The sequence below is a fragment of the Sorex araneus genome, chromosome 1, assembly GCF_027595985.1.
Source record: "Sorex araneus isolate mSorAra2 chromosome 1, mSorAra2.pri, whole genome shotgun sequence".
Taxonomy (NCBI): domain Eukaryota; kingdom Metazoa; phylum Chordata; class Mammalia; order Eulipotyphla; family Soricidae; genus Sorex; species Sorex araneus.
The window spans coordinates 36,219,370-36,245,812 of record NC_073302.1 but is presented as its reverse complement, the minus strand read 5'-3'; the positions used below and the strand labels follow the sequence as shown (position 1 = coordinate 36,245,812).

Genomic DNA, 26,443 nt, shown 5'->3' with positions numbered 1-26,443 from the left:
TGGCACCAGGGGGTAGCTTGGTAGTACTCTTTTTGTTTGGGATCCCTTGTGCCATAACAAAGGGTGTGATTGCTAGTACAGCACTGCCAAGATGTGCTGAGGGTGGGGGATAGAACTCAGCAAATAACATTTGCCTTGCACAAGTGAGACCCTGGATTGGATTCCCAGCATCACCAAAAAACCAACCCCCCCAAAAAAAACCCCAAAACACCAAACCAAACAACAAACAAAACCCCCAGAAATCTATTTTTTTCTGAAATGTTACTGATTGGCAGACTACATGCCTCACAGATGTGCAGGAGAGAGAGAGAGAGAGAGAGAGAGAGAGAGAGAGAGAGAGAGAGAGGGAAAGAGAGAGAGAGAGGGTGCAGGAGAGAGACACATGTACAGGAGGGAGAGAGAGAGGTGCAGGAGAGAGAAAGACAGATGTACAGGAGGGGGAGAGAGAGAGAGAAAAAGACCCGCCAAATGTATGTGAACACTATAACCAAGTAGCCCCGGACACCACAGCAGCAGCAACAACGGGGAGGGGAAAGAACTTGAATCCATTAAAATAAATCATTTTTTCTTTTGCAGTGCTGGGAATTGAAACCAGGGTCTGACACAAGCAAGGCAGGCCCTCTACCATAGAATCACACCCCCCACCCAAGGAAATAGAAAAGAAAGATCAGAAGGATACTGAATTGACTTTAGCTCCTATAAAACATTTCTTTAGGGTCCAGAGAGATAATGCAACAAGTAGGGTGCTTGCCTTGCATGCAGCCAACCTGGGTTCCATCCCCAGCATCCCTATATGGTCCCTTGCTTCCTGATAGGAGTGATTCCTGGGTACAGAGACAGGAGTAAGCCCCAAGCACTGCCAGGTATGGCCCCAAAGCAAACAAAATGAAACATTTAAAAAAATCTTCCCTGACTTACTTCATATTATATGTGTGTATATATATATATATAATATGTACATGGGATATATACATATATAATATCATACCTTGGGTACTGGGTGGGAGAGGGCACAGGGTGCGGGGGATCAAGCTCTGGGCTGGGTCTTGCACGTGTTGGGCATGTGCTCTGCCTCTTGAACCAACTTCCTGGTCCTCCTTTGATTAATTCTTAAGAGCAGAAAAATGAAGAACAAACATTTGAAACTAGAGAGTATATAGTTTCCTTTGTAAATTGTGTTCACTTATTTAATAATAGCACTAATATTTTATTCAAGCTTGAGTTGGCTTTTTTTAAATACAGCTAATTTTAACAATTCTTAGTCTGGGACTCCTTCAAAGATATTTTTGGGGTGATGAGTGCAGTTTGTATATTTAAATTTTGATTTTCTACTTTTATGTTTTAACAATTGTATTTGTGCAAAATGTACATTAAGTCGTCATTGCATATTTGTCATTACATTGTGAATGGAGTGCGGTAAGCACTGTGGGAGTTGGGTTTATAACACCTAGTCCTTGCCTACCAAAGCGTTTAATCTTGTCCCCTGGGGGAATAAAACAAAACAAAATAAAAATAGTAAATGTCAATCCCTTTTGCCTGGGAAAGATGGAGAGGTTGTGTAGAGGTGAGGATCACAGCACTTTGGAAAGTCACAGAAAAGGGTGAATTCTAGACACATTCTGTATGCAAAGTGCATGCAAAGCACAGATAATGTAGGGAGAGTACATGGAGAACAGGGCTAGTGAGCTGGAAATGCTTCTATTATTAGACTGAAGTTTGCATACCTAAGATGGTAGCTGACGGGAGCAATGAAGTAAGACTTGGATCATGGAGAGTGGCGGGCTTTAGCACATTTAGGTATAATGGTGAGAATCAATCTAAAATGACATGAAAGTAGGGTAGGACTATTAACTGTGATGGGCAGGAAAACCTATGGGATATGTGGGGGGCCATCTTTAGTTTTCCTTCTGTTGTTACAGGTGGCTCAAAGGATGCATTTTCACAAATAAAAGGCACAGGTGCACATGCTCTCCACAGAGGTCTTACTCCTAGGTCTGAGGCTACAGTGAAAAGCAAGATGGGGGGGTCCAAGTCACCCAACTCTTTAGGTGTGAAACAGTGGTTCTCACCCCTCATAGTGTATCAGAAACTCCAGGAAAGATATCAAAATTTCTGTTCACCAGGGGCTTCAAATTCATTTGTGGAGGGCAATACATAGGCACAGGTAAATTATTGTGTGTTTGTGTGTGTGTGTGTGTGTGTGTGTGTTGGGGGCGGGTGGGCCACACTCAGTGGTGCTCAGGGCCCCTTCACTTTTCATGTGGAGCTAGGGTTGAATGGTTGAACCCCCTGGGCTCATTGAGTCTAGAAGTTGTACTTTTTTGTTTTCTTTTTGGGTCATACCTGGCAATGCACAGGGGTTACTCCTGACTCTGCATGCAGGAATTACTCCTGGCGGTGCTCGGGGAGACCATATGGGATGCTGGGAATCTAACCTGGGTTGGCCACGTGCAAGGCAAATGCCCTACCCACTGTACCATCATTCCAGCCCCATGTACTATTTTTTGCCTGTTCATTTTCCTTGTTTATATTCTACATATAAGTGAAGCCATCTGGTAATTGTCACTTCCTTATTTATTTGACTTGGCTTAATCACCCAGTTTCCATCCATTTTCATCCCAAACGGGAACAAAATCTTGTTAATAGTACCAGAGTTATATTCCACTGAGTCTAAAATGTCACTGCTTCTTTAGCCAGTCATCCATCGATAGACATTTAGGTTGTTTCCATGTTTTAGCTATTGTAAAAAGTGCTACCATGAATATATGGTTACAAATATCTTTGAAACACATTTTTATACTCTTTTTATAAATGTCTAAGAGTGGAATTTCTGGTTCTTATAATATTTCCATGGAAATATTTTTCATAGGGGACAAATCCATTGGTGTCACAAGGGGCAGGGGCCACTCGCATCAATGTAGACTTGAATATCTGATGCTCAGGCTCCCACGGGCCACCATGGCTATACCTAGTGGTGGTGGTGCTGTGGGCAGAGGGTGTGCATGTGGTGTCTGGGATACAACTCAGGCCTCACACTAGGCATGTGCTGTATTACTTGAGTCATATTACCACCCTCTAAGCCAGTTTTCTTCTTGATTTAGAACCTTGATGTTACAATTTAAGTTCTACGTGATTCCTCGAGTATGTTGCCTTCCTTTCATGGTAAATATATTCACTATTCTTTGAAAAATCCATGAAGCTATGAGAGTGCATATAAAATCATCAGAAAGAAGGTCCAAAGCTCTGATTTTTCACACAGACCTTTCACCAAAATTAGACAGCGAATCATAGAACATATCCATAGGAATATTTCTCAGAGGGTAGACTGATGACCACCTGCATAAACCATTTAGTTTTTAGGGTTTTGTTTTGCTTTTGCAGATTCCTAGCTCTTACAGAGAGAGTTGTCTTATAAATCACAAGCCATCAAGTATAATTCTTGACAGCATAATAAAAATCTCAAATCATATAACAATATATATAACTTAAATAGCATGTAATTATTTTCCATAAAGAGTAATCTAACTTCTAAAAGAAAACATGGGCTTACCTTTAAAAAAGACAGCACACAGCAGGCAAGGCGCTTGCCTTGCACTCGGTGATGAGTACAATCCCAGGCACCACATATGGTCTCTTGAACCCTGCCAGGAGTGATTCCTGAGCCTGCGCTACAGATCCAGTAAGCTCTCAGAACAGCTGGGTGTGGCCTCAAAACAAAAATAAAAATAAGTAAACAACCTCAGTTTGACTGGGCCTGCCTTTTTGCATTTATCACACAGTGAATATATTCTGAGCAGGAAAAGTGGGGAGAATATCATGTTTGTGAGGAACATTCTTCAGCTTACTTACACACATACGTGTGTGTATGTGTGTGTGTGTGTGTGTGTGTGTGTGTAGCTGGGGTTACAAGCCAGAACCTTACACATACAAGCTTTCTTCTGAATACAGCACCAATTTATCTGTCTTATTTCAAAATAATGGTTTTAATTTTTACCATTTACCATTTGCATATATATCACTGTATCACTGTCATCCCATTGCTCATCGATTTGCTCAAGCAGGCACCAGTAATGTCTGCATTGTGAGACTTGTTGTTACTGTTTTTGGCATAGTTAATACACCACAGGTAGCTTGCCAGGCTCTACCGTGTGAGATACTCTCAGTAGCTTGCCGGGCTCTCCGAGGGGCAAAGGAATCGAACCCTCGTTGGCCGTGTGCAAGGCGAATGCCCTACCTGCTGCACTATTGCTCCAGCCCACCATTTGCATATAATTTTAAAAAACTGGAATATTTCAGACTAAAATATATCCCTTTAAGTGGCTAAAGTAACAATTTGGGTGGACAAAAATAAATTCTTATACTACGGAAGGAATTGGAGGTAGAAAGTGTGGATTAATTTTGTTGTACAAGTGTAGAGTTGAGCACCATCTGAATGCACATTAGGTTAACAATAAATTTAAATGTAGAAAATGGGTGGGGCTGGGAGCTGGCTCAGAGGACTGGAGAGCATGCTGAGCATGCAGGGGATCTGGGTTGATCCCTGGCACCACACAGTCCCTTGAGCAAAGCCAAACAAGAAGCCAGGAGTCGTTTCTGAACAACCCTGTAGAAAAGAGTTTCATGTCACAGAAATTTAAAAATGGACACCTAGGCAACAAATGGCAAATATTTAAGATATCAGCTGTGTGTCAACCAACATACAACTTGTTACAAAGTACAATGTCCCACATACATCAGCTTACATGTGATGACCTGGCCTTTTTGAAGAGGAAGTACAAGTAGATTGATTCAAATTAGTCTTTATTAAGTGTATCTTAGTTTATACTTTCTCTGGGATGAATATCTAAACAAAACAAGTATTTCTAGCTCATACACTAGTTTTTTACTGAATTTCAGGAATCCCTGGTTCCTGGTCATTTAGGCAAATACCAGAAATCACTGTATCACTGTTACTATCATCCCATTGCTCATCGATTTGCTGGAGCGGGCACCAGTAATGTCTCCATTGTGAGACTTGTTACTGTTTTTGGCATATCAAATATGCCACAGGTAGTTTTCCAGGCTTTGCCATGCGGGCGAGATACTCTCGATAGCTTGCCGGGCTTGGCGAGAGGGGTGGAGGAATCAAACGCCTTAGCCGCTGTGCTATCGCTCCAGTCCAATGCCAGAAATAACTGCACTAAACATTATCGACTCAGCAGATTATGAACTGCACAATAGTGCTGGGTAATGTTTCAGTGCATGAACAAATAAAATCTCAAAGGATAGAATGGAGAAACATTAAAAAAATTGTATTAACAACAATTTCAAACTTAAAAGTAATAAATATAAATGAGTAAAGTCAACAGTTTCTATTTTGGGGGGCCCACATCCCACTGTGTTCAGGGCTTACTACTGATTCTGTGCCCAGAGATCGCTCCTGGCGGGCTGAGGGGACCTAATAGTTTGCCAGGGATTAAACCTGGATCAGCTGCTTGCAAGGCAAGTGCCTTATCTGCTGTATTACCTCTCCAGTCCTGCAAACAGTTCCTATTTAGATATAATTTGTTTTGTTTTCTTTGGGGTTCACATCCTGCAGTGCTCAGGACTTACTCCTAGCTCTGTGCTCATGTATCACTCTTGTCTAGTGCTTGTGGAATCAAACCTGAGTTGGCCATAGAAAAGGCAAATGCCTTAACCCCTGTGCTATCTTTCCAGTCCCGTATACACAAATTTGACAAAATTAAAAATACTCAACTTTCAGAAAAGCCACGTCAAGTCCCAGGTTTAGCTAAGGCTAGCTTAACAGGCCAAGCACAGGCTTTGCAGTGGAATTCCAGGTTGGATTACTAACACCACATGGTCCCCTGATCACCAAGCTGGAAGAGGCCCTGAGCACTACAGGAATGTAGTAGTGCTGCCCTTCCAGCCCCCAACCCCACAAAATTAAGGGAATGCCATTTAGGTGGGTCATCTTGAAGGTTGACTTAAAAATCTAAGAATGGTCCTATCTTCTCTTAGTTTCATCTAAGGGTAGTTGTCAAGGATCTGACTAACTGCAAGCATCTTTCTAAGTGCTCTGCTGCTCACCTACACCTGCACATAGGTGACCTGCAGTCAGTCCACGTCCCATTTCATTCCTGACTGGTCAGTTTTCTCATGCATCTCTCTCTCTTACGGGACCTTGCAAGTAGTCCCCAAGGAGCCCCGTAACTACCCCTGGCAATATCGGGCCAACTGGTTAATGCTCTTGTCTGTAATGTGATGTCTCTTCAGACCAGAGCAGTGTGGGGGTCACCCAGGCAGTGTTCAGGGTCCATGAAGAGTTAGGGGCCAAACTTGGGACCTCACAAAGCATATGCTGTAGCCCTTTGAGTTTTGTTCTCAGTCTGCTCTCATATATATGTGTGTGTGTGTGTGTGTGTGTGTGTGTGCGCGTGCGCGCGCGCTATTGCCCCAGTAGCGACAGCACAGAAGGTAGGGCGTTTGCCTTACACGCAGCCGACCCAGGTTCGATTCCTCCGTCCCTCTTGGAGGGCCCGGCAAACTACCGAGTATCCCGCCAGCACGGCAGAGCCTGGCAAGCTACCCGGGGTGTATTCGATATGCCAAAAACAGTAATAATAAGTCTCACAATGAGATGTTACTGGTGCCCGCTTGAGCAAATCGATGAGCAACGGAGTGACAGTGACATATATATGTATATGTGTGTGTACATATATATTTGTGGGGCATACGGGGCAGGCAGGGGATCCCAAACAGGGCTCAGGTCTGAGGGCCTCATCCACAACTCTTAGCTAATGGGTTGTTTTGCTTCAGCACTGGAGTTGCAGGGATACTTGGGCCCTTCAGGATTGTATCTGGCAATGCTGGAGGTCCATATGGTGCTAGGAATTGAACCTGGATCAGGCTCATGTTCTGGTCCCCTAGCCCTTATTTCCCAGCCAGTCCTGTATCTTTTATTTATTTATTAATCCCACACTTCACCACAAAATAAAACTAGCCCTTATTTCCTAACCAGTCCTGTATCTTTTATTTGTTAATCCCATGCTTCACCACAAAATGAAACTGTGTGGTGCCACCTGGCTAATTCCCACAAGAGCAGAAATTGAGGCAAAATACACTCCCATTCATTAAAGACAAAATCACTTATTAACAGGCTTAACTTGCTCTGGTCTCCAGCATGTTTTGAATTGGTTCCCATTAGTGGTAAACACAGCGCTCAGCATTTGGCGTAGAAGCCAAGTCAGATAAAATAAACCAAGCTTTGATCTTTGATGATACAAACTGTTTCTCCAAAACATCCTTGGCCTTTAAAAATGAACGCTTTGGGGGCTGGAAGGACGGCAGTGGGATTTAGGCGCTTTCCTTTCATAACGCTGCACAGGGTTCCATTCCCCGTTATCGCATTTGTTCCCTCGACCACCGCTTGGAGTGACCCTCCTGAGCACCGCTGGGTGTGGCTCCCACACCCAAACCAATTATACATAGCTAAGCCTGCGTCTCTCCGCTTTCCTTCAGCGATTGTCACACTCCGTAAAGAATTTTGTGCAGTTACCAGTGGGTAAAGGCGCTGGAAGGGCAACAGCTGCTTCAGCCGTTCCCCGCTGCACCGCCACCTGGTGGCGAGTGGGGGGCTCTGACGGGCCGGGCGGCGCGGCCACGCACTGGAACAACTGTGGCGCTGCAGCGCGCTCGGGCAAACAATGATGACATTGGCCCTGCGGCCTGGCCGCCGTCAGCCGCGACTCCCTCTAAAATCCTGCCCTTTCCTGCTCAAGTCTCGAGATCTCCTGCCTCCTCCCGGACAAACGAAATGGTCAGAGGTTCGGGTTGGTGCCTCAGCACCCAGATTCCCCCCCCCGCCCTCCGTCATGAGCACCACCAGGCGCCCCTGGGGGTACGGAGCCAGGTGGAGCCAACCCCACCCCCTCAGCGACAACCACGTCTGAGGAGAGACTTATGTGGGGGAGAGCTGGCTGTTAAGTGTGGGGAAAGGAGAGGCTCTGTCCGTGCAGGGCTGACTGGCCACCAGGAACAATTTTTTTTTAAAAAAATCTATTCCATTCAATATTCCAACACCCATCCCACCCCCACTCAAGCCTGCCCCAAAGATCCTAAATCATTTCTTTGGCATTGCTGGTTATCCATAACCCCCTAAGAATGATCCAGAAAGGTTTTCTCAGAGGAAAACTAGTAACTTTTTTTTTTTTTTAATGTTTGGCCGTCCCTTTTCAAGTTGCCCCCCCCACCCAAAAAAACAAATCAATCTCCCCTCTCCACTCCCTGACCCGACGCTGGGCCACCCCCATCCTTTTCCCACAGGCTACGGGGGCGAGGGGGGAGGCCGGCGGCTCGGCCACACGCTGACCCCGAGAGCGCGCGCCTGGCCACGGGGCCCCGCGCGGCGCATCCTTTGTCTCAGACGCGCGGCCCGCCCGTGGGCCCCCGGCTGGGCGGTGCTCGTGGGCGCCCAGCCGCCCCCTCGCCGCGGCCCTCGTCTGGCAAGAAGACCAAGGCTAGGCTGGGTCGCCTCCCGGCTGCGGAAACCTCCGAGCGACGCGCCAAGGGCGGCAGCGGCGGCAGCCATGCGGACCCGCCGCGCCCGCTAGAAGGACCCGGGCGGACGCGGGAGCGGCGCCACTGCGCAGGCGCCGGGGCGGAGGCCGGAAGCGGAAGTGTCAGTCGCGCGCGCGCGCGCGCGCGCGGGCCGCTCTGGGACTTGTAGCCATGCGCGGCCTGGAGGCGGCCGGGCCTCGGCCCACAACGACCCCCGGGTGTGGGTGTGTGAAGCCGGCGCTGGAGACAGGTAACGGCCGCGCCGCGCCGCCCTCTCCGTACAGCCGCCGGCAGCGCCGCATTACCGGGATGTGAGGTGCGGGACCGTGAGGCGCCGCGCGCCGGTTCCCGCTCTGTGCGCAGGCTCGGGTCACGTGCGCCCGCCACCACGTGACGTGGCTCCGCAGAGTGACGTCACCGCGTGTGCCCCGCAAGGGCCTGAGCCTCGCTCCCCAGAGGAGAGCTGGACCGGGCACGGCTGCTGTTATGCCAATTTGGGGATGCATAAATGCCACGGCCGGCGTGTGCTGTGCTAGGAAGTGAGGGACAAAGGGAGTGGGGTGGGGATGGTGGGTGGTAAATGGTTTTAAACTCAGCTGGGAACGGGGTGGATGAGTCTGATTTTTGACCCCGTCATTTAGAGCAGAATATACCAATTTTGTTTTACAGTTGAAGCAATAGTTTAGGATATCGTCATAGGTTTTAGGTGTCCATCGTTTTGAATCTGGCAGGCAGGTAGATTGGGAAGGGTGCCCCCATGGCAATGAATTCCTGGGACGTAATAAAACCAGTAGCCCTAAGGCTGCAAAAACCCACCTTGTGAGCATTGGAACTAAGACCTGATGCGATCTTTACCTGGTGCCAGCGCAGACCCAGAGAATGCTGGACATGTCCTCTGACAGAAGCTCCAGCAGGAACCAAGTCCAGATAAGGAATTTCAAAGATGATAGGTATCATCTATTCCCAATTCTGCCTTCTATGCGACCACCCTAGCTATGGATTCTTACCTAGGTAGAAAGCTTATAAAAGCCAATTTGCACCAAGAAAGCACACACTCATACTGCCATAGCCCATATCCTGCCTGTGCTTATATGTCTGCTTGAGCAAATGTGTCACTTGCATCTCCCTCTTTAAGATGAGTATTTTCATATTTTCATATCTAATGCTGGGATGTGTATTGGGACTCCCTTTCTGGAGATGTCCACGGTCTCTCTTGACCTCTCTCCACCCTGAAAAGCCCATGATTTCTCTTGAGCACACATTCTCTCTGTCTGTATCTCTGTCTGACCCCCCTCCCCCCCCACACAGACCAACTCCCTTCCTCAAAACTAGTGACTAAAACCTGTTTTTTAACTTTACTGCTCATCTTCTCTTGAAATTCTTTTCTAAGAGAAAGGCAAAGAACTTGAAAGGCCTGGATAAGGTCTAGGACTGACTTTCCTTTCCTGTAAGGAACAAGGCTTATAGCTGATTCTTATGAATCCTAGATCTCCCCAGCTGATCCCCAGGTGGCAGAGGTGGATAGAGAGAAAGCAGTAGATCCTTTTCTTGAGTCTGCTGCCTTTCTCCTCCCAACTTCATATGGCATGTGGGGACACCACCAGGATCAATTTTAATCCAATTCTTGCATGTCCAACCACTGAAAGCCCACTTCTGTTTTTCATCAAATACTGAATCCTTTATTTCATTTGTGTTTTTCACTTTGAGTCATGCTTGTCATTCCTTGGGGGCTGTTTCTGATTCTGTGTCAAGAGTGACCCCCTGGTGGTACTTGGGGATATGCAATGCCCAGGTTTCAGGTTTGGTCTAAATGAAGGCAAGTGTCTTTCTCCATTGTACAGTCTCCTTGACATGGAAAAGTAAACCCTTTAAACCTAAATCTCCCAGTCCAGTGTTAGAAATGAGAGGAAGCAAGTAGAAGAACAAATAGTGCCATCACCCAGAGAAAACCACTAAAACCACTTTGGTGTCACATTCTCCCCAGAGATCTGTCTTTAGTTCTATTAGTAAGCGGTCCCATAAACTCCCTTAAATCATTTGTTATATATGTTCTGTTGTTTTCAAACAAAAAGATCTTTTAATTCCATACAGCCATTTCTCTACTCTTTGTTTTCTGCCTTGTATTTCACCCCAAGACAACCCAGATTGTTCCCTACATGCTGTGATGATTCTCATTAATTGATACACATTTCCCTCTAAATTTTTTTCTAATCCTAGTTAATGTCACAGACCAATCGTGATAGCATAAAATTTGCATTATAGGCCTACCATTCTGCTAACCACCCCCCCCTCTTGTCTACTCATTTCTCGACCCATACTCTTTCTAGCATATCACTTAAAGGGCTCTAGCGCTGTAATGGATGAAGATATTCATGCCTATTGTAAGGCTCTTGGGGGCTGGAGCGATAGCAGAGTGGTTGGGCGGCCGACCCGAGTTCGATTCCTCCGCCCCTCTCAGAGAGCCCGGCAAGCTACCACGAGTATCGAGCCCGAGCGGCAGAGCCTGGCAAGCTACCTGTGCATATTGGATATGCCAAAAACAGTAACAAAAAGTCTCCCAATGAGAGATGTTACTGGTACCCGCTCGAACAAATCGATGAGCAACAGGATGACAGTGACAGTGATTGTAAGGATCTTACTTTATAATTGCATAATACCTGGAAAATTTAAAAACTGAAATCAGTGCTTTAAAGAAGATAGGCTTTCCTATGTCTTTGATCACTGAGTAATTATTTCTTATCTAATTTTCTTCTGTAGGGAACATATTAACTGAACCAATTGGCTACTTGGAATCCTGTTTCTCGGCCAAGAATGGTACTCCAAGGCAGCCGTCCATTTGTAGCCACTCACGGGCTTGCTTGAGAATTAGAAAGAGCATCTTTAATAATCCTGAACATTCCTTGATGGGATTAGAACAATTTTCTCATGTTTGGTAAGTAGTTTTATAGTTGGAAGGGGTGCTTTGGGCCAGAACTTCCTCTTGTTGGGGCTAGAGCAGTAGTACAGCAGGTAGGGTGCTTGCCTTGCACGTGGTCCACCCAGGTTCAGTTCCTGGCACTGCGTATAGATCCCCAAGCCCACCAGAGTGCACAGCCAGGAATAAGCTCTGAGCACCCAGTTGTGGCCCCTTGTAAAGTATCCCAGTTAAAGACGGTCTTGGAATGGGCCATGCAGACCACCCTTGGCTCTTGCTGGGAAGCTCTTCTGCCGCCTCCCTGCAGGTGGTTGGTCACCTGCACAACTCAGATACTTTCACGGATGCTTGGGAGCTGCAGAACCACCGATGAGGCATTTGTGGTCGTTCTAGGTGTGATAGAGTTTTCTGCTCTGTGTTCTGTCCATAGTCTCCATTCCCCCCCGTGAGTCATCATCATGGGTGCCATGGGAGTACAAGCAGCTGTGGTGCATCGAATTACCCACCGCCTGTTTTCATAAACAAGTGTGTGGGAAGACAGCCATGTCCATTTGTTTGTGTATATCCTGTGTTCTGACAGCAGAACTGGTTGGCTAGTTACAACAGGAACTGGTCAGCCTGAAAACTCTTAAAATATTTACTGTCTCACCTGTACAGACACTGCCCCATAGCCAACGAGAATTAAGTGTACTCTTTTTCGTTGTTGTTGTTGTCGGGCCACACCTGATGATGCTCAGGGGTTCCTCCTGGCTCTGCACTCAGGAATTACACCTGGCAGTGCTTGGGGGGACAACATGAGATGCTGGAGATCTAGCGTGGGTCAGCTCTGTGCAATGCAAATGCCTTATCTTTTGTACTCTCTCTCTCTCTCTCTGGCCTCCTCAGTTTACTCTTTGAAAGACAAAGGAGACAGAGAAACCTTAGATAATTGTTGCTCATTCAGGCCTTTGTGGCACTTCTGTTATTATTACTTGAAGAGCTCTGTTTATTCTTCCTTATCTCCAAATCTGCAGCCTGAATTGACTTAATATTACTGGTGAGGACCTAAAAGTGTTTTCTGAATTAGTTTACTACTAGTGATTTTTTGGGGGAGGGAACATGGTCAGAATAGAAAAATGCCATACATGACTATTGCTCTTTGTAACTTGAAAGGGTTTTTCTTTCCTGGCGTATGAGTTTCTTGATGTTCTGACCCAAGTTTATATGCTATTGAATTAAAGCATTGCTTTTATAAAGAATTAACTTGAAATTCTAGAAAGAGATAATGTTTTGGGTGTTTTTTTTTTTTTTGGAGGGGGTAGAAAGGGAGCCATACCTAGTGATGCTCAGGCCTTAACCCTAGCTCTGCACTCAGGAATCACTCCTGGTGGTGCTTAGGGGACCATATGGGATGCAGGGGATCGAATCTAGGTTGGCTTCGTGCAAGGCAAATGCCCTACCTGCTGTACTATCTCTTCGGTCCACTGTTTTTGTTGTTGTTGTTGCTGTTGTTGTTATTTTAGGCCACACCTGATGGTGCTTAAGGGTTCCCCTGGCTCTTTGCTCAGGGATCACGCCTCACAGGCCTCAGGGGACCATATGGGAATCCAGAGATCAAATGCTGGGTGAGCCTCATGCAAGGCAAGCACCCAGCCTGCTGTCCTATAGCTCTGGCCCATTTAACATTTCTGAGGTTCAGTATCTTCATCCTTAAAATATAGTATAGCCTTGCTTTACATATGTGAAGCCTGAGTTCCATCCCTGGATCACATCCCCCACTCCCTCCCACTCTGACCCAAAAGGGAGATATTATACTTCTCACAGCTGTGATGCTGATGAAACACACAGTAAGTCTGTGAGTAGCTTGCTGAGTGAGGCTGTGGCTCACCGATAGAACATGGGCTTGCTTTACTGCCCAGCGTGCTCCCTGGCATAGAGAAGGTGCTTAGTAAACATGGTGTCTTCATTCTTGCGACAAAGGCCTGTTGATTTCCTCCTGTTCCTCGCTGCCTGTCTTTAGAGATAAGCCTGTCTTCTTTGTGGAATGGGAATAGGAACCCTGCAAGGAGCTGATCTAGGTTCAACCCCCGGCAACTGTATCGTCCCCCAGACGACACCAGGAGTGATCCCTGAGCACAGAGCCAGGAGTAAATCTTGGGCACAGCCAGGAGTAGCCCCAAAATAAGAAATTGGAATGGTATTACTTTTTTGGGGGGTTGGGGGACACACCTGGTGGTGCTCAGGGGTTGCTCCTGCTCTGCACTCAGAAATTACTTCTGGTGGTGCCCGGGGAACCATATGGGATGCTTGAATCAGACCTTAGTCGACCTCATGCAAGGCAAATGCCCTACTTGCTGTACTATCACTCTGGCCCAAGCATTACTCTTTTCTTTTCTTTTTTTTTTTTTTTTTTTTTTGCTTTTTGGGTCACACCCAGCGATGCTCAGGGGTTACTCCTGGCTTTGCACTCAGGAATTACTCCTGGCGGTGCTTGGGAGACCATATGGGATGCCGAGGATTGAACCCGGGTCGGCTGCGTGCTAGGCAAATGCCCTACCCGCTGAAGCAATACTCTTTTCTACTGATCACATTTTAATATTCATAATAAACTGTCAGGTTTTCCCTATGTGTAATTTCTGCAAAAAAAAAAAGTCCTCATTCAAATCATTTTGATAGTCTAACTAATGTTTCCTCCTTCCCACCCCCACTCCACCCCTCCCCACTCTTTGGTTTTGTTTTTTTTCCAATAGGATTTTGTTTGTTTTTCACAAGAATGGTCATTTGAGCTGTAAGGCCAAAGTGCAGCCCCCTCGACTGAACGGTGCAAAGACTGGAGTGTTTTCCACAAGGAGCCCCCATCGTCCCAACGCAATCGGACTGACCCTGGCCAGGCTGGAAAAGGTAGAAGGTAACCTGTTGCGTTTCTAGTCTTAGTGGTTTTTATAAGGCTACCCACAAGTAGTCTTATAAAATCTACCTGCTATTTGTCACTGGGTAAGAACCTATGCTGCAATTCATTTAGACATAGAAGAAAATGAAACAAAGGAATATTAGAAGGATAGTTGCATTTAAGCACATTGAAATGAAGCTCTCTTGGGTAGTCAGAATTAGTTTATATCATTGCATGTATTCAAAGGTATAAATTCCTTAATAATATGAATTTTTTGTTTGTTTGGAGGCCACTCAGACTGAGCTGAGGGCTTACTTCTTTTTTTTTTTTTCCTTGAATCACTGAGCTACACTTATAAAGCTTTTGTATTTGAGTTTCAGTCATCAATGACCGAACACCCATCCCTCCACCAGTGCACATTTTCCATCACTAAAGTCCCCAGATTCTCTCCTCCCCAGCCTCCTCTCCCTGTCTCTGGTGCAGACAATTTCCCTCTTACTCTCTCTCTCTAATTATGGGCATTATGGTTTGCAATACAGATACTGAGAGGCCATCATGTTTGGTCCTTTATCTACTTTCAGTACACATCTCCCATCCCAAGGGATCCCTCCAACCATCATTGACTTAGTGATCTCTTCTCTATCCCAGCTGCTTTTTCCCCTGCTCATAAGGCAGGCTTCCAACCGTAGAGCAATCTTCCTGGCCCTGTCTCTACTGTCCTTGGGTGTTAGTCTCATATTATATTTTATATTCCACAAATGAATGCAATCATACTATGTCTGTCCCTGTCTTTCTGACTCATTTTGATTAGCATGATACTGTCCATGTTATCCCATTTATAAGCAGATTTCATGACTTCATCTTTCCTAACAGTTGCATAGTATTCCATTGTGTAGATGTACCAAAGTTTCTTTAGCCAGTCATCTGTTCTCGGCCACTTGGGTTGTTTCCAGATTCTGGCTATTGTGAACAGTGCTGCAATGAACATACAGGAGCAGGTGTCATTTCTACTGTGCTTTCTTGCACCCTCGGGATATATTCCCAGAAGTGGATTGCTGGTTCATGTGGAAGCTCAATTTCTAGCTCTTGTTGTTTTTTTTTTTTTTAATCACAGCTTACTTCTGTCTTTGCACTCAAGGATCACTCCTGGTACGGTCTTGGGGACTGTATGGGGTGCGGGGGCTCAGACCCAGCTCAGCCATGTGCAAGGCAAATGCCCTACCCACTGTGCTATTACTCAGGCCTCCCACCACCTGAAACATTGTTTTAAGTTCCTGTGGGTTTTCAAATGGAGCCCTGAGACTGTTCGCCTATGGGACAGGAAGCACGGGCTGCCACGGCACCCTAGAGTCGATGAGCCTGTGTTAAGGCCCAGTGCCGCCTACAGTTCTGAACATCTGTTGAACTGGACCTCCCTGTCTACAACCCCACGGAGGCTTGAGTCATAGGCTCATGTACGAACTGGTTCCTGAGCCAGGCCGTACCGTTTTGGAAGCATCCCCTTGGCTTTACACTGAAATAAGCCATGTATTTGGAAGAACTCCCTGAGATTTCCAGAATCCATCTGAATCAGATCATTTGAATCCATCGGAACCAGATCAGCACGATTTTTTGTTTGTCTGTTTGTTTTGGAGGGTGGGGATGGGGGTTTGGCCACACCTGGCGATGCTCAGGAATCACTCCTGGCAGTGCTCAGGGGACCATTTGGGATGCCGGGTATCGAACCTGGGTTGGCTGCTCGCAAGGCAGTTTGCCCTGCCTGCTGTACTATCGCTCCAGCCCCGTAACCAGCATGTTTTGGCAGCAGACGGTGAGACAGCTCGTAGACTGGAAGTCGGGAGCTCAGTCCAGGCTCCAGTCTGCTTGTTGCCAGAGAGGGTGGAGGAGGAGACCTGACTTTCCTGAGACACCACAGGAGTTTTATTTAATTATTTATTTTTTCAGTCTTAAAAAAAACGAAACAAAACACTGAGTCCTTTTTGGATTATTGGGTGATAAATAGCTTAGAGCAGTTCTTTGGCTTGTTCTTTCCTTGAACTCCCCTTGCTGCATTGTCATCAATTCAGTTTCCCAGAAAAATACGTCACCGATCCAGTTTTGAGTTTTATCAATCTGTGATGGCGAACCAATAACCCTGGGATATTTTATGCTTACTTAAGCAACCTACACATACCTGTTGAGTGTTGCCTGTGTGCCAGGCAGTGTTTTGGATGATGGTTGTACAGAGGTAGATGAACAGGTTTAAAAACTCCTGCCTTAGTTGGGATTGGAGCGCTAGTACAGCAGGTAGGGCTCTTACCTTGCATGCAGCTGACCTGGGTTTGTTCCCTGGCAACTCATTTGGTCCTTAAACACCTGCCAGGAGTGAGTCAGGAGTAAGTACTGAGCACCACTGGGTGTGATCCAAAATCGAACAAAAGAAACAAAACAAAACAAAAAATTCCTGCCTTCCAGAAGGCCTGGGCGTTCTAACAGGGAGGCCAGGGGAATGGGGAAATGGCAAATGCATCACTCTCCATGCGCTAAATAAATACTCTTTCAGGTAACGGTTAGTGTTTGCACGATGCTTCATAGCAGTTTTTGATGAGTGTGGGAACTCGGGCTCTTGGATGTTAGAGCATTTGCCTAATGAAAGCCAGTCTAGCTAGGTCCACAAGCTTTTGCCGTGCTGTGTTGTCTGTCTTTTAGACTCTCAGGCAGAATTTACTCTCGGAGAGTCCAGAACCATCTCCCCACCCCAGAGCAGGCTCACTCACCATAAGTGTATTTTAGAAATTAAATGCCTTTATTCGTCATTTTCTTAGTTGGGCCACATCCACAGGTGCTCAGGGGCTATTTCTGTCTCTGTGCTAAGGAGTGACCCCTGGCGGTTGCTCAGGGAACCACAGGCAGTGCTGAGGATGGCACTGTGGCTGCTGGAACCGCTGCATACATGCAAGGGAGTGCCTTACCTTCTGTGCTTCAGTACGGAAACAGACTGGAATGGGACTATGTGCAGATTTTGACTCTTAGGCCAGTTTCCCAAGGGGGGAGTTAGAAGCTCTGCACCAGCGACAGGAGCTAAACAGTGGCAGTGGGAGGCAGTCTCGCCCGATGCTCTGCCCGTGGGGTGTTTAGTTTCTGCCGCTGTGCAGAGAGTCCCCATGCACTGGCCAGTTCCGACAGCACACGCTGTTCTGTCCAGCAGTACGAATGGAGAGCTTCCCCGGGCCCTCTGCTAGGGGTCTTACCAAGGCTGACCTTTGGCGGTTGGCTGGAATGAATCCTTCTCTGAAAACCCTGCTTCTGAGTTCTCTCGGGCTTGGCAGAATTCTCTTCCTGGCAGTCATGGGAGTGAGGCCCCAGCACCTTGCTGCTCGTGGCCACCTGCAGCTCCTTGCCCTCGCCCACGGTCCTTGCAGTGTGCGCCTCTCTGGCGTGACTGGTGCTCACTCCCTCCCATGTGTGCACAGGCAGGCACACGGGAGTGCCCAGGTGACAGCAGAGCTGTTGAGTGCCGTCACCCTGCCCTGAGAGAAGGGGTGCCCACCCCTAGGGAGATGGGTCTCGAGGGCTCCCCCTGCACCCACTGGCTGCAGTGGATGCCTTTGGTGGTGCCTCTGAGATCCAGGAAGGACTCGAATGTGCCTGGAGCAGAGTGGGAAGGATGAGGCTGCCCTACCCAGGGCTCCACGGGAGACGGGGAAGGGGCTCAGGCAGAGCTTTCTGCTTTGTCGAGGGGACTGATAGGGGTCAGTAGGTAACTAGGTAAGTAGGTAAGGTTATACAGGATAGGAGGGTTTCCAGCTGCCTGTGTAGGGGCCCGGCCTGGGGCACAGTTGTCAGTAAGCTAGAGAGGCAGCAAGAACAGTTGTTGTCACTGTTCTTCATTGTTCAGTTCTTCTTTTTTGGGGGGGTGGGGTGGGGGATGCGTTTGGCCATACAGTGGTGCTCGAGGGATCATGCTGTGTTGGAGAGCAAGCCTGGGGGCTCTCTCCCAGTCTCCCTTGGTCACACTTCCAAAAGGCTGTATTTCCCATTGCAGATGGAGCTGTGTACCTGTCTGGGATCGACATGATTCACGGCACACCTGTGCTGGACATAAAGCCCTACATAGCCGACTACGACTCGCCCCAAAGCTGCCCGACGGCACCTCTCGGCAGCACAAGCCCACCGCAGCACCAGCCCCATCCAGAAACCATGCCCCGCTCTGAGGGCCGGCTCTCGGCACCGGCTAGACCACGGCCCCATGATGGCCCCGAGGAGAGGCCGCATTACCCAGAGGACAGGGCTGCAGGAGAGAAGGGCGGGAGGTCAGACGAGATAGCCTGTGCCCCACGGCCCTCACCCCCGAGCTGGGAGGCGGCCGCAGAGCTGGGCTCCGCATCTGGACCCGACACAGGCCTGAGTGTGTCGGCGGAGCCCGCCGTGGAGCAGCCTGTTCCAGAGGAAGGCAGGGATGGCCAGGAGACAGGCTCCTGGGCCCCAGTGGGGAGCAGAGCAGAGGTGGCCCCCCGGGAACCAACTGGGGCGTCCCCGTGCAGTGTCGTGCCCAGCTGGGTGAGGGAAGCCCCCGTGGCTCCCTTGCAGGTCCGGTTCACGCCTCACGCAGAGATGCAACTCCAGGACCTCGGATCCGAAGGTGAGTGGGGGCCCCTGCCCTGGTGGCGGGGCAGGCTCTTGGCATGCCCGCACACAAAGGAGCCCTTCGTGAGCAGTGGGCTGCTCGTCTGGCCGCAGAGAAAGGTTGGAGATACTGATCTCCGGCCCAGCCATCAGCTGACATCATTCATTCAGGAATTTTTCCCCGACCCTGCCGCCATCGCTGTCCCACCACCTCCCAGGGGAGTAGGAGGTGGGGGGGTCCCCCTGCCTGCTGTGTGGTACCGGGAGTCTGCAGACGGCTGCCAGGTGCTGAGGGCGCTTGTTCTGTGCTTTAGTAGATGAGCTTTTACCATTGGTTTAGCTCTTGGAGTACAGAGAGGGTCCAGGTGGGGGCGGGGGTGGGTGGGGGCTATGCTGGGTGCTGCTTAGGGGTGACCCCATGGAAATGCTCAGGGGACTGGGTGCTGCTGGGGATTAAACCAGATGGGCTACATGCCAGGTGAGCTTCTTTACCCCTCTTATAACTCTACAGCCTTGAATTAAGTATCAGGTAGCTCATAGCACAACCTTTGGTACCGACGGCTCCAGGAATGAATCTTAAGGGACTTAAAGTTGTTTGAGGGGGTGGAACCTCAAAGGGCTCCCCTGAGTATGCTCCTTTCCTTGGTTTGTGTGTCCCTTTTTTCTGAAAGTTCTGTTTTTCAAACTACAAAACTACAGTGTAGTGTATCTGAGATGTTATAATATGCCTTACTGATTATTATTTTTTTTATTTTATTTTGGCTTTTTGGGTCATACCCAGCAATGCACAGGGGTTACTCCTGGCTTTGCACTCAGGAATTACTCTTGGCACTGCTCAGGGGACCATATGGGATGCTGGAAATTGAACCTGGGTTGGTCACGTGCAAGGCAAATGCCCTACCTGCTGTGCTATTGCTCCAGCCCCAAATTTTTTAAATGAAGGTTAGAAATAGAAATTGTGAATTCAAACCATTAAACAGGAACTTAAGAGCAGAATTTAGAAGCAGGACAGGAGCAAGAAACATTTCATAAAATTCAATCTAGAGAGACTGGAGTGATAGCACAGTGGGTAGAGCGTTTGCCTTGCACATGGCTAACCCGGGTTCTATTCCCACCATCCCATACGGTGCCCTGAGCACCGCCAGGAGTAACTTCCGAGTGCAAAGCCAGGAGTAACCCCTGTGCATCGCCGGATGTGACCAAAAAGAAAAAAAATCTAGAAACGAGGAAAGATCCAAAACAAGGAATTGGTGCTGGACGGGAAGACTGGAAGAAATGCTGTGGGCCCCCACGGGAGAGAAGGGTTCGGAGAGGGGGTAGAGAAGAGGCGTTGGGCTGAGTCAGGAAATCACGTAAGCAGGGAAGCCAGTGAACCTTAGCCACATGAGCAGCCCCACAGAGTCCGGGAGCTCCTGCCAGACATGCTACTGCCAGTAGGGACGGTTATGGAAAGTAATGCCTCAGGGGCTGGAGCACTGGCACAGCGAGTAGGGCGTTTGCCTTGCACGCAGCTGACCCATGTTTGGTCTTCCGCATCCCACATGGTCCCCCGAGCCCGCCAGGACCGATTTCTGAGTGCCAGGAGTAAGCCCTGAGCAGTGCTGGGTGTGGCCCAGGAGCAAAACCAACCAAGCACAACGCCAGGCAGTGTTAAGGTTCCTTTCCTACGTGGCTCACAGTCATTTCTGAGCCTCCTGGGAAAGGAACCTTATTACTGCCTGCTCTCGCCTGACTGCGGCACTTCATGGCTGCACGTCTGTGACCTGGGGCTCTCTCCTAACACGGGACTCTCTCTCGGAAGGGCCCGCTCTCCCCCTGCCGCTGCCGGTGCTGGGAGCAGGGACAGTGTTTACGGCTCCGGCCTACCAGGAAGGGCCTGGCCTGCTCTCCAGGATGTGTTAGGTTGTCACTGTTAAAAGCTAGGTCACAGCTACTATTTTATTTTTTGAATTTATTTTTCGGTTTCTGGGTCACACCCCGGCTACGCTTACGGATCATGCTTAGTGGTGCTCAGGGGATCAAAGCAGGGTCAGCCCCGTGCAAGGAGAATGCCTTCACCCCATGGCTCTCCAGTTTTAGTGACTGCATTTAAAAATACAGTATTGGGGCTGGAGTGATAGCACAGAGGGTAGGGCGTTTGCCTTGCACGAGGCAGACCCAGGTTCGAATCCCAGCATCCCATATGGTCCCCGAGCACCGCCAGGAGTAATTCCTGAGTGCATGAGCCAGGAGTAACCCCTGTGCATCGCCGGGTGTGAACCAAAAAAAAAAAATACAGTATTTTTTTTAAGGGTAGAAAACGTGAACGATGATGTAAAGATGGGATGTTCACTGTTGCGCAGGATAAGTCTCTGTCCACTCTGAACCAGACTCGGGGGTGCAGGGTCTCCCCTTGTGCTGCCTACTTGTCACTGAGCCCCGGAGGGCCGAGGCTCTGGCTGGGTGCGTGCAGTCCCCTCTGACAGCTGCCACACGTTCCCCTGACCGGTCTCCATTCCCCGGAAGGCCACAGCGAGGAGCTCAGAGTCTGCAGAGGGCATAGGAAAGTGGGACTTCATAGGAAAGTGATGGGAAAAGGAACAGCAGGAGACAAAGGTAGACTACCACGTGATCTTCTGTTCAACCATGACATTCGGGGTGCGGGGAGCACAGCTCAGCCCTGGCAGGCTCTCTGTGAGGGCTCCGTCCCTCCCAGCAGCATGCACGGAGCCGGGTGCCCAGCGTGTGTCTCATTGCAGGTGGCGGGCCGGCGCCCTTCAGGTACCTCCAGTCAGTGGCAGAGGCCCGGCGGGCCATCGAGGCGGTGCTGGCGGCCGACCCCAGGTCCGTGTATCGCCGGAAGCTGTGCCGGGACCGCCTCTTCTACTTCACCGTCGACACTGTGCACGTCACCTGCTGGTTTGGCGATGACTTCGCCGAGGTGCTCCGGATCCAGCCTGCTTCTGGGCCTGGCGGGGTGACTGGCCCTGGGGAGGCTGCGCGGGCCACGGGGCCCTAGGAACTCGGGTTGGCTCTGGAGGCGGCTGCAGGACTCCAGGGCCTCGAGCTCGAGGTGTCTGCTTTGCAGGAGGATGAGGCTCCTTGGGATTTCATGGCTTCCAGTTATTGGGGTGGTTCAGACAGTGTATTTGAAAGCTGTATTCACTGTCACTGTCATCCCATTGCTCATCGATTTGTTCGAGCAGGCACCAGTAAAGTCTCTCATTGAGAGACTTATTGTTACTGTTTTTGGCATATCCAATACGCACGGGTAGCTTGCCGGGCTCTCCGAGAGGGGCGGAGGAATCGAACCCGGGTTGGCCGCATGAAAGGTGAACGCCCAGCCGCTGTGCTATCGCTCCAGCCTTTGAAAGCTGTTTATTTTAATAAATTTCTGAGGTCTTAGCTTCGGAGAAACTGTTGTATGCCTTTGGCCTAGTCATAATGGAGAATTCCAAGGCACTGCTGCCTTAAAATTCTTTTAGAATTTATTTATTTTTTAATAAATTTATTTATTGAATCACCGTGAGAACAGTTACAAAGCTTTCGGGTTTAAGTCTTGGTCATACAATGATGAAACACCCATCCCTTCACCAGTGCACATGTTCCACCACCCAAAACCCCAGTAAATATACCCCCCATTCTACACCCTCCCCCTACCTGTGTGGCAGATGATTTCTACTTTGATTATGTTCAATGTTTTGACACCAGACCCACCGTTATTATTTGGGATTTTACCCCAGCACTCAGATCTGCCAAAAAGGTAACATTAGATAATTTGTATTCTGTTGATAATTATGAATAGCTTATGATGTCGCATGGCTGCAATAGCAGCTGTGCAATTTTGGAATTCTGAAATTTTAATAATTAAATCTGGAGGGATTTCTGCCAAAAGCCGCTGGGTTCCGATTTGTTTCTGAGTCTCTGGGATCAAGGCTTAAGCTACTTGGTCAGTAGCCGGAGGATCCGTTTGTGGGCAGCAACTCGGGGTCTTGTTGGGGCAGGGGAGGAAAGGGCCGACTTCGCCCCCATCCCGTGAGTCCCCGGAGGTCTCATTGGGGTGGGTCTTTTAGAATTTATTTTAAAATAAAAATGCAAATAATTTTTATTAAAAAGTATATAGATTTTGTTGAGGGGGAGGCTGGGAAAATAGTACAAGTTTTTTTTTTCTGGTTCCAAAAGCTTTAATTTTTATTTTTAAATAGATTTAAAATTTTTATTTAATTTTTTTTATTTTTTGAATTTATTTTTTGCTTTTTGGGTCATACCCGGCGATGCACAGGGGTTACTCCTGGCTCTGCACTTAGGAATTACCCCTGGCTGTGTTCAGGGGACCATATGGGATGCTGGGAATCGAACCCGGGTCGACCTCGTGCAAGGCAAACGCCCTACCCACTGTGCTATTGCTCCAGCCCCCCAATTTTTTTATTCTAAAAATTTTATATCTCTTCATTCTCATCAGTGGAAAACTAATTATCAAATATTTCCCTGTCAGTAGGGCCGTATTCTTGGGGGATAAATTCTAACAAGAGTAGTGAGTTCTGTGTTGAAACTCCAATAACAATAGTGAGTATTGTGTTGAAATATGGAATGTAATCAAGGTAAAGAGAAAAGGAAGTGAAATTTTTCAGTTATGCAGGGGGGTGGTTGGGGGGCAGGGCGTGGGATGTATACTGGGTTTTTTTTTTTTTTTTTGGTGGTGGAATATGGGCACTGGTGAAAGGACGGGTGTTTGAGCATTGTATAACTGAGACATAAGCCTGAGAACTTTGTAACTCTCCACATGGTGATTCAATAAGATAAATTTAAAAAAATAAGATAAAATAAAAATTTTTATTTAAAAATTTTTAATTTTTAAATAGATTTTTTAAATTGAATCACTATGAGACCCTTACAAAGCGTTCATAATTAGGATTCAGTCATACAGTGTTCCAACACCCATCCCTCCACCAGTGGACATTTCCCAGCACCAATGTCCTCGGGTTCCTTCCCATCACCTCCCCACCACCAGCCTGCCTCTGTGGCAGGCACTCCCCACCCCCGCCCCCCTTTTGGGCGTTGTGGTTTGCAATGCAGATACTGAAAGGTTATTGTCTATATCTTTTTACCTACTTTCAGCACTCAGATCTTGTCCAGTGTGATCATTTCCAACTATTACCATCATAGTGGTCCATTCTCTGTCCTAACTGTCCTCCACCCCCACAAACTTGTGGTAGACTCCAACCATTGTAGTACAGGGGTTTGGGGGTGTGCCTGCATCCAGGCTCCCTCCCTGGCACCTGAAGACCCCCCAGCATTGCCAGGTGTAGGCCTGGAGGTTTCCGAACGCCATGGGTGTGGTCCTGATCGTCCCCAGCCCCTCGAGAGACTCAGCATCACATCCTTGGACGCTCGCATTCAGCCTTCCAGCGTGGTTGGCTTGGGATCACCAGGAGGGGCTCCCCGGCTCCCTGAGTACCTCTGAGGGGTCCCCCTGATGCCCCACCTTGGCGGCCAGGGAGACAGCTTCACGACCTGGAGCACATACCCGGTGTACAAGAGGCCCAAAGCTCGAGCCCTGACACTACAGGGATCCCTGAGCACTGCTAGCTGTAGCCTTGGGTGGTCCTGGCAGTCCCCAGGCCTGCTGCACCGTCACAGCCGAACTGCTGTGCACACGGGCCGTCTCTTTAGTGACCACGCCAAGTATTGCTCGGCGGCCCCCTGCAGACCTCCTCCCCTGCCCTCAGAGAATGTTGTTGTCTTGACGGCCAAGGATCATGCACGCTTGGTTGTGGTGGGGAGGTCGTGCTCACACACATGGCCCCGGAGCTGCCCATCTCATGCTCACACGCAGCAGGCTGTGTGCCAGAGACGACACTGCTGAGTGACAGCAGGCCTCTTGGGGCCTTGCTGGGCCCGAGTGGGCAGCCCAGACACTAAACCCATGCCTTATGCTGACAGCTGGTGTCTTTACCCACCAAGCTGAACCCTGGGCCCCAGTTTCTGAAAGAAACAGGTACAGTTGGGAGGTTGATCTTTCTCTTTGTTTTCGGGCCATACCTGGCGGATACTCAGGGGTTTCTCCTGGCTCTGCACTCAGGGGTCACTCCTGGCGCTGTTCTGGGGACCATATTGGATGCCAGGGAATCCAACCCGGATCAGCTGTGTGCAAGGCAAACACCCTCCCTGCTGTACTCTCTCTCGTCCTGAGTGGGAGATTGTTCTGGCAGGGATTTTTAAGCAAGGAGATATGTTGAATAATTCACTTGGCTTTGCTGTCTGGAAAAGCCTACCTTTTTAACTTTGTCCTAAATCAAGTTGTGCTACTGTATCTTTGGAAACTAACAAAACTAAGTGGCATTAGGAGATCTTCAGAGGTCAAACCTATATCTCAGGGATGCAACGATAGTATAGCAGGTAGGGCATTTGCCTTGCACACAGTCACAACCCCTGGGATCCCACATGGTCCCCCAAGCACCAATAGGAGTAATTCCTGAGTGCAGAGTGAGGAGTAAACCCTGAGCATCACTGGGTGTGGGTGTGACCCCCCAAAAAGCAAAAACAAATTAAACCCCCCCCAAAACCTATTATCTCAGAGACTGCCAAACACACATAAATACCTGGATATATGGGTGGACATTGGTCCTAATTTTAAAGTAAAATCTCTGAGATTTGGGGCTGGAGTGATAGCACAGCGGTTTGGGCATTTGTCTTGCACAAAGTTAACCCGGGTTCAATTCCCAGCATCCCATATGGTCCCCTGAGCACTACCAGGAGTAATTCCTGAGTGCATGAGCCAGGAGTAACCCCTGTGCATCGCCGGGTGTGACCCCCACACAAAAAAATCTGAGATTTATTTGGATATCTTTGCTTCAGGATAAAAAAAAAATCTACCCCCAGGCCCATGGAAATAACAACTGCTCATATAATTTTTCCCCCTTTGATCTCTGACAGTTAGTACTGAGTACCTGCTGTGGGTTGGAGTTTAGTGATAGAAAATGAATCCTCTGGAGAGAGAACTCGGCAGTCTGAAGAACATCCTTTGCACGCAGGGTTCAACACCCGCCGCTACCTCCTCCACCCCTACCCTGGTGTGTCCTTTGAGCACTGCCAGGCATGACCTCCTCCAAGCATAGAGTCAGCAGTAGTCCCAGAGCACCACTTGGAGCACCAAAACCCCCTGAAAAGTGAAAAAACAAACAAACAAATAAACAAACAAAACCCAACCAAAACCCAAGATGTGTTTCTTACTGCAAATCACAGTGGCGGGAGTAAGACCTCAACAACCTGCCACGCTGCAGTGATTGAGTGAACCGCCTTTAAGCCTGTGCCTGGTCCCCGGTTGCCCCCCCTCTCCCGGGGGAAGCAGTAGTAAGGATGTGTTGCCCATAGGTGATTTTAATGACAGGAGCCCAGATAATTGAAGATTTATGATCAGCCTAGCCCAATTAGACACCTGTCAACACGACACAGGCCTCCCTAATCGAGAGTGTAAATCTTCCGAGCTGATTGATTACGGTTTCGAAATGAACCCGGCTGCCTGTTGATACTTGCAC

At 48.5% G+C, this 26,443-nt stretch overlaps 1 protein-coding gene and 1 long non-coding RNA gene across 4 annotated transcripts; one reads left to right on the top strand and one right to left on the bottom strand.

The window, feature by feature from the left end:
- Positions 1-988: 988 nt before the first annotated feature.
- Positions 989-8,921, bottom strand: LOC129400803 (uncharacterized). Its single transcript, XR_008627917.1, has 3 exons — positions 8,844-8,921; positions 3,551-3,707; positions 989-1,109 (listed from the first exon to the last, which is right to left on the bottom strand). It is a non-coding gene; the product is annotated as an uncharacterized LOC129400803 (long non-coding RNA).
- On the top strand, positions 8,652-22,310 carry TRMO (tRNA methyltransferase O). Of its 3 annotated transcripts, none has more exons than XM_012934772.2 (5): positions 8,652-8,788; positions 11,296-11,470; positions 14,182-14,339; positions 18,346-18,942; positions 21,665-22,310. In XM_012934772.2, the coding sequence occupies exons 1-5, from the start codon at positions 8,710-8,712 to the stop codon at positions 21,922-21,924; spliced, it is 1,269 nt and encodes a 422-aa protein (XP_012790226.2). In that variant the 5' UTR covers positions 8,652-8,709; the 3' UTR covers positions 21,925-22,310. The 3 variants fall into 3 exon arrangements, with proteins under 3 accessions (XP_012790226.2, XP_054979662.1, XP_054979661.1); XM_055123687.1 differs by having other exon boundaries at positions 8,687-8,854; XM_055123686.1 differs by lacking the exon at positions 8,652-8,788 and adding an exon at positions 9,059-9,077.
- Positions 22,311-26,443: the final 4,133 nt, after the last annotated feature.

Coding starts and splice junctions, on each gene's coding strand:
- TRMO (XM_012934772.2), top strand. CDS start 8,710: ATGCGCGGCCTGGAGGCGGCCGGGCCTCGGCCCACAACGACCCCCGGG. Junction 11,471..14,181: donor GAACAATTTTCTCATGTTTG/GTAAGTAGTTTT, acceptor TTTTTCCAATAG/GATTTTGTTTGTTTTTCACA. Junction 14,340..18,345: donor CAGGCTGGAAAAGGTAGAAG/GTAACCTGTTGC, acceptor TTCCCATTGCAG/ATGGAGCTGTGTACCTGTCT.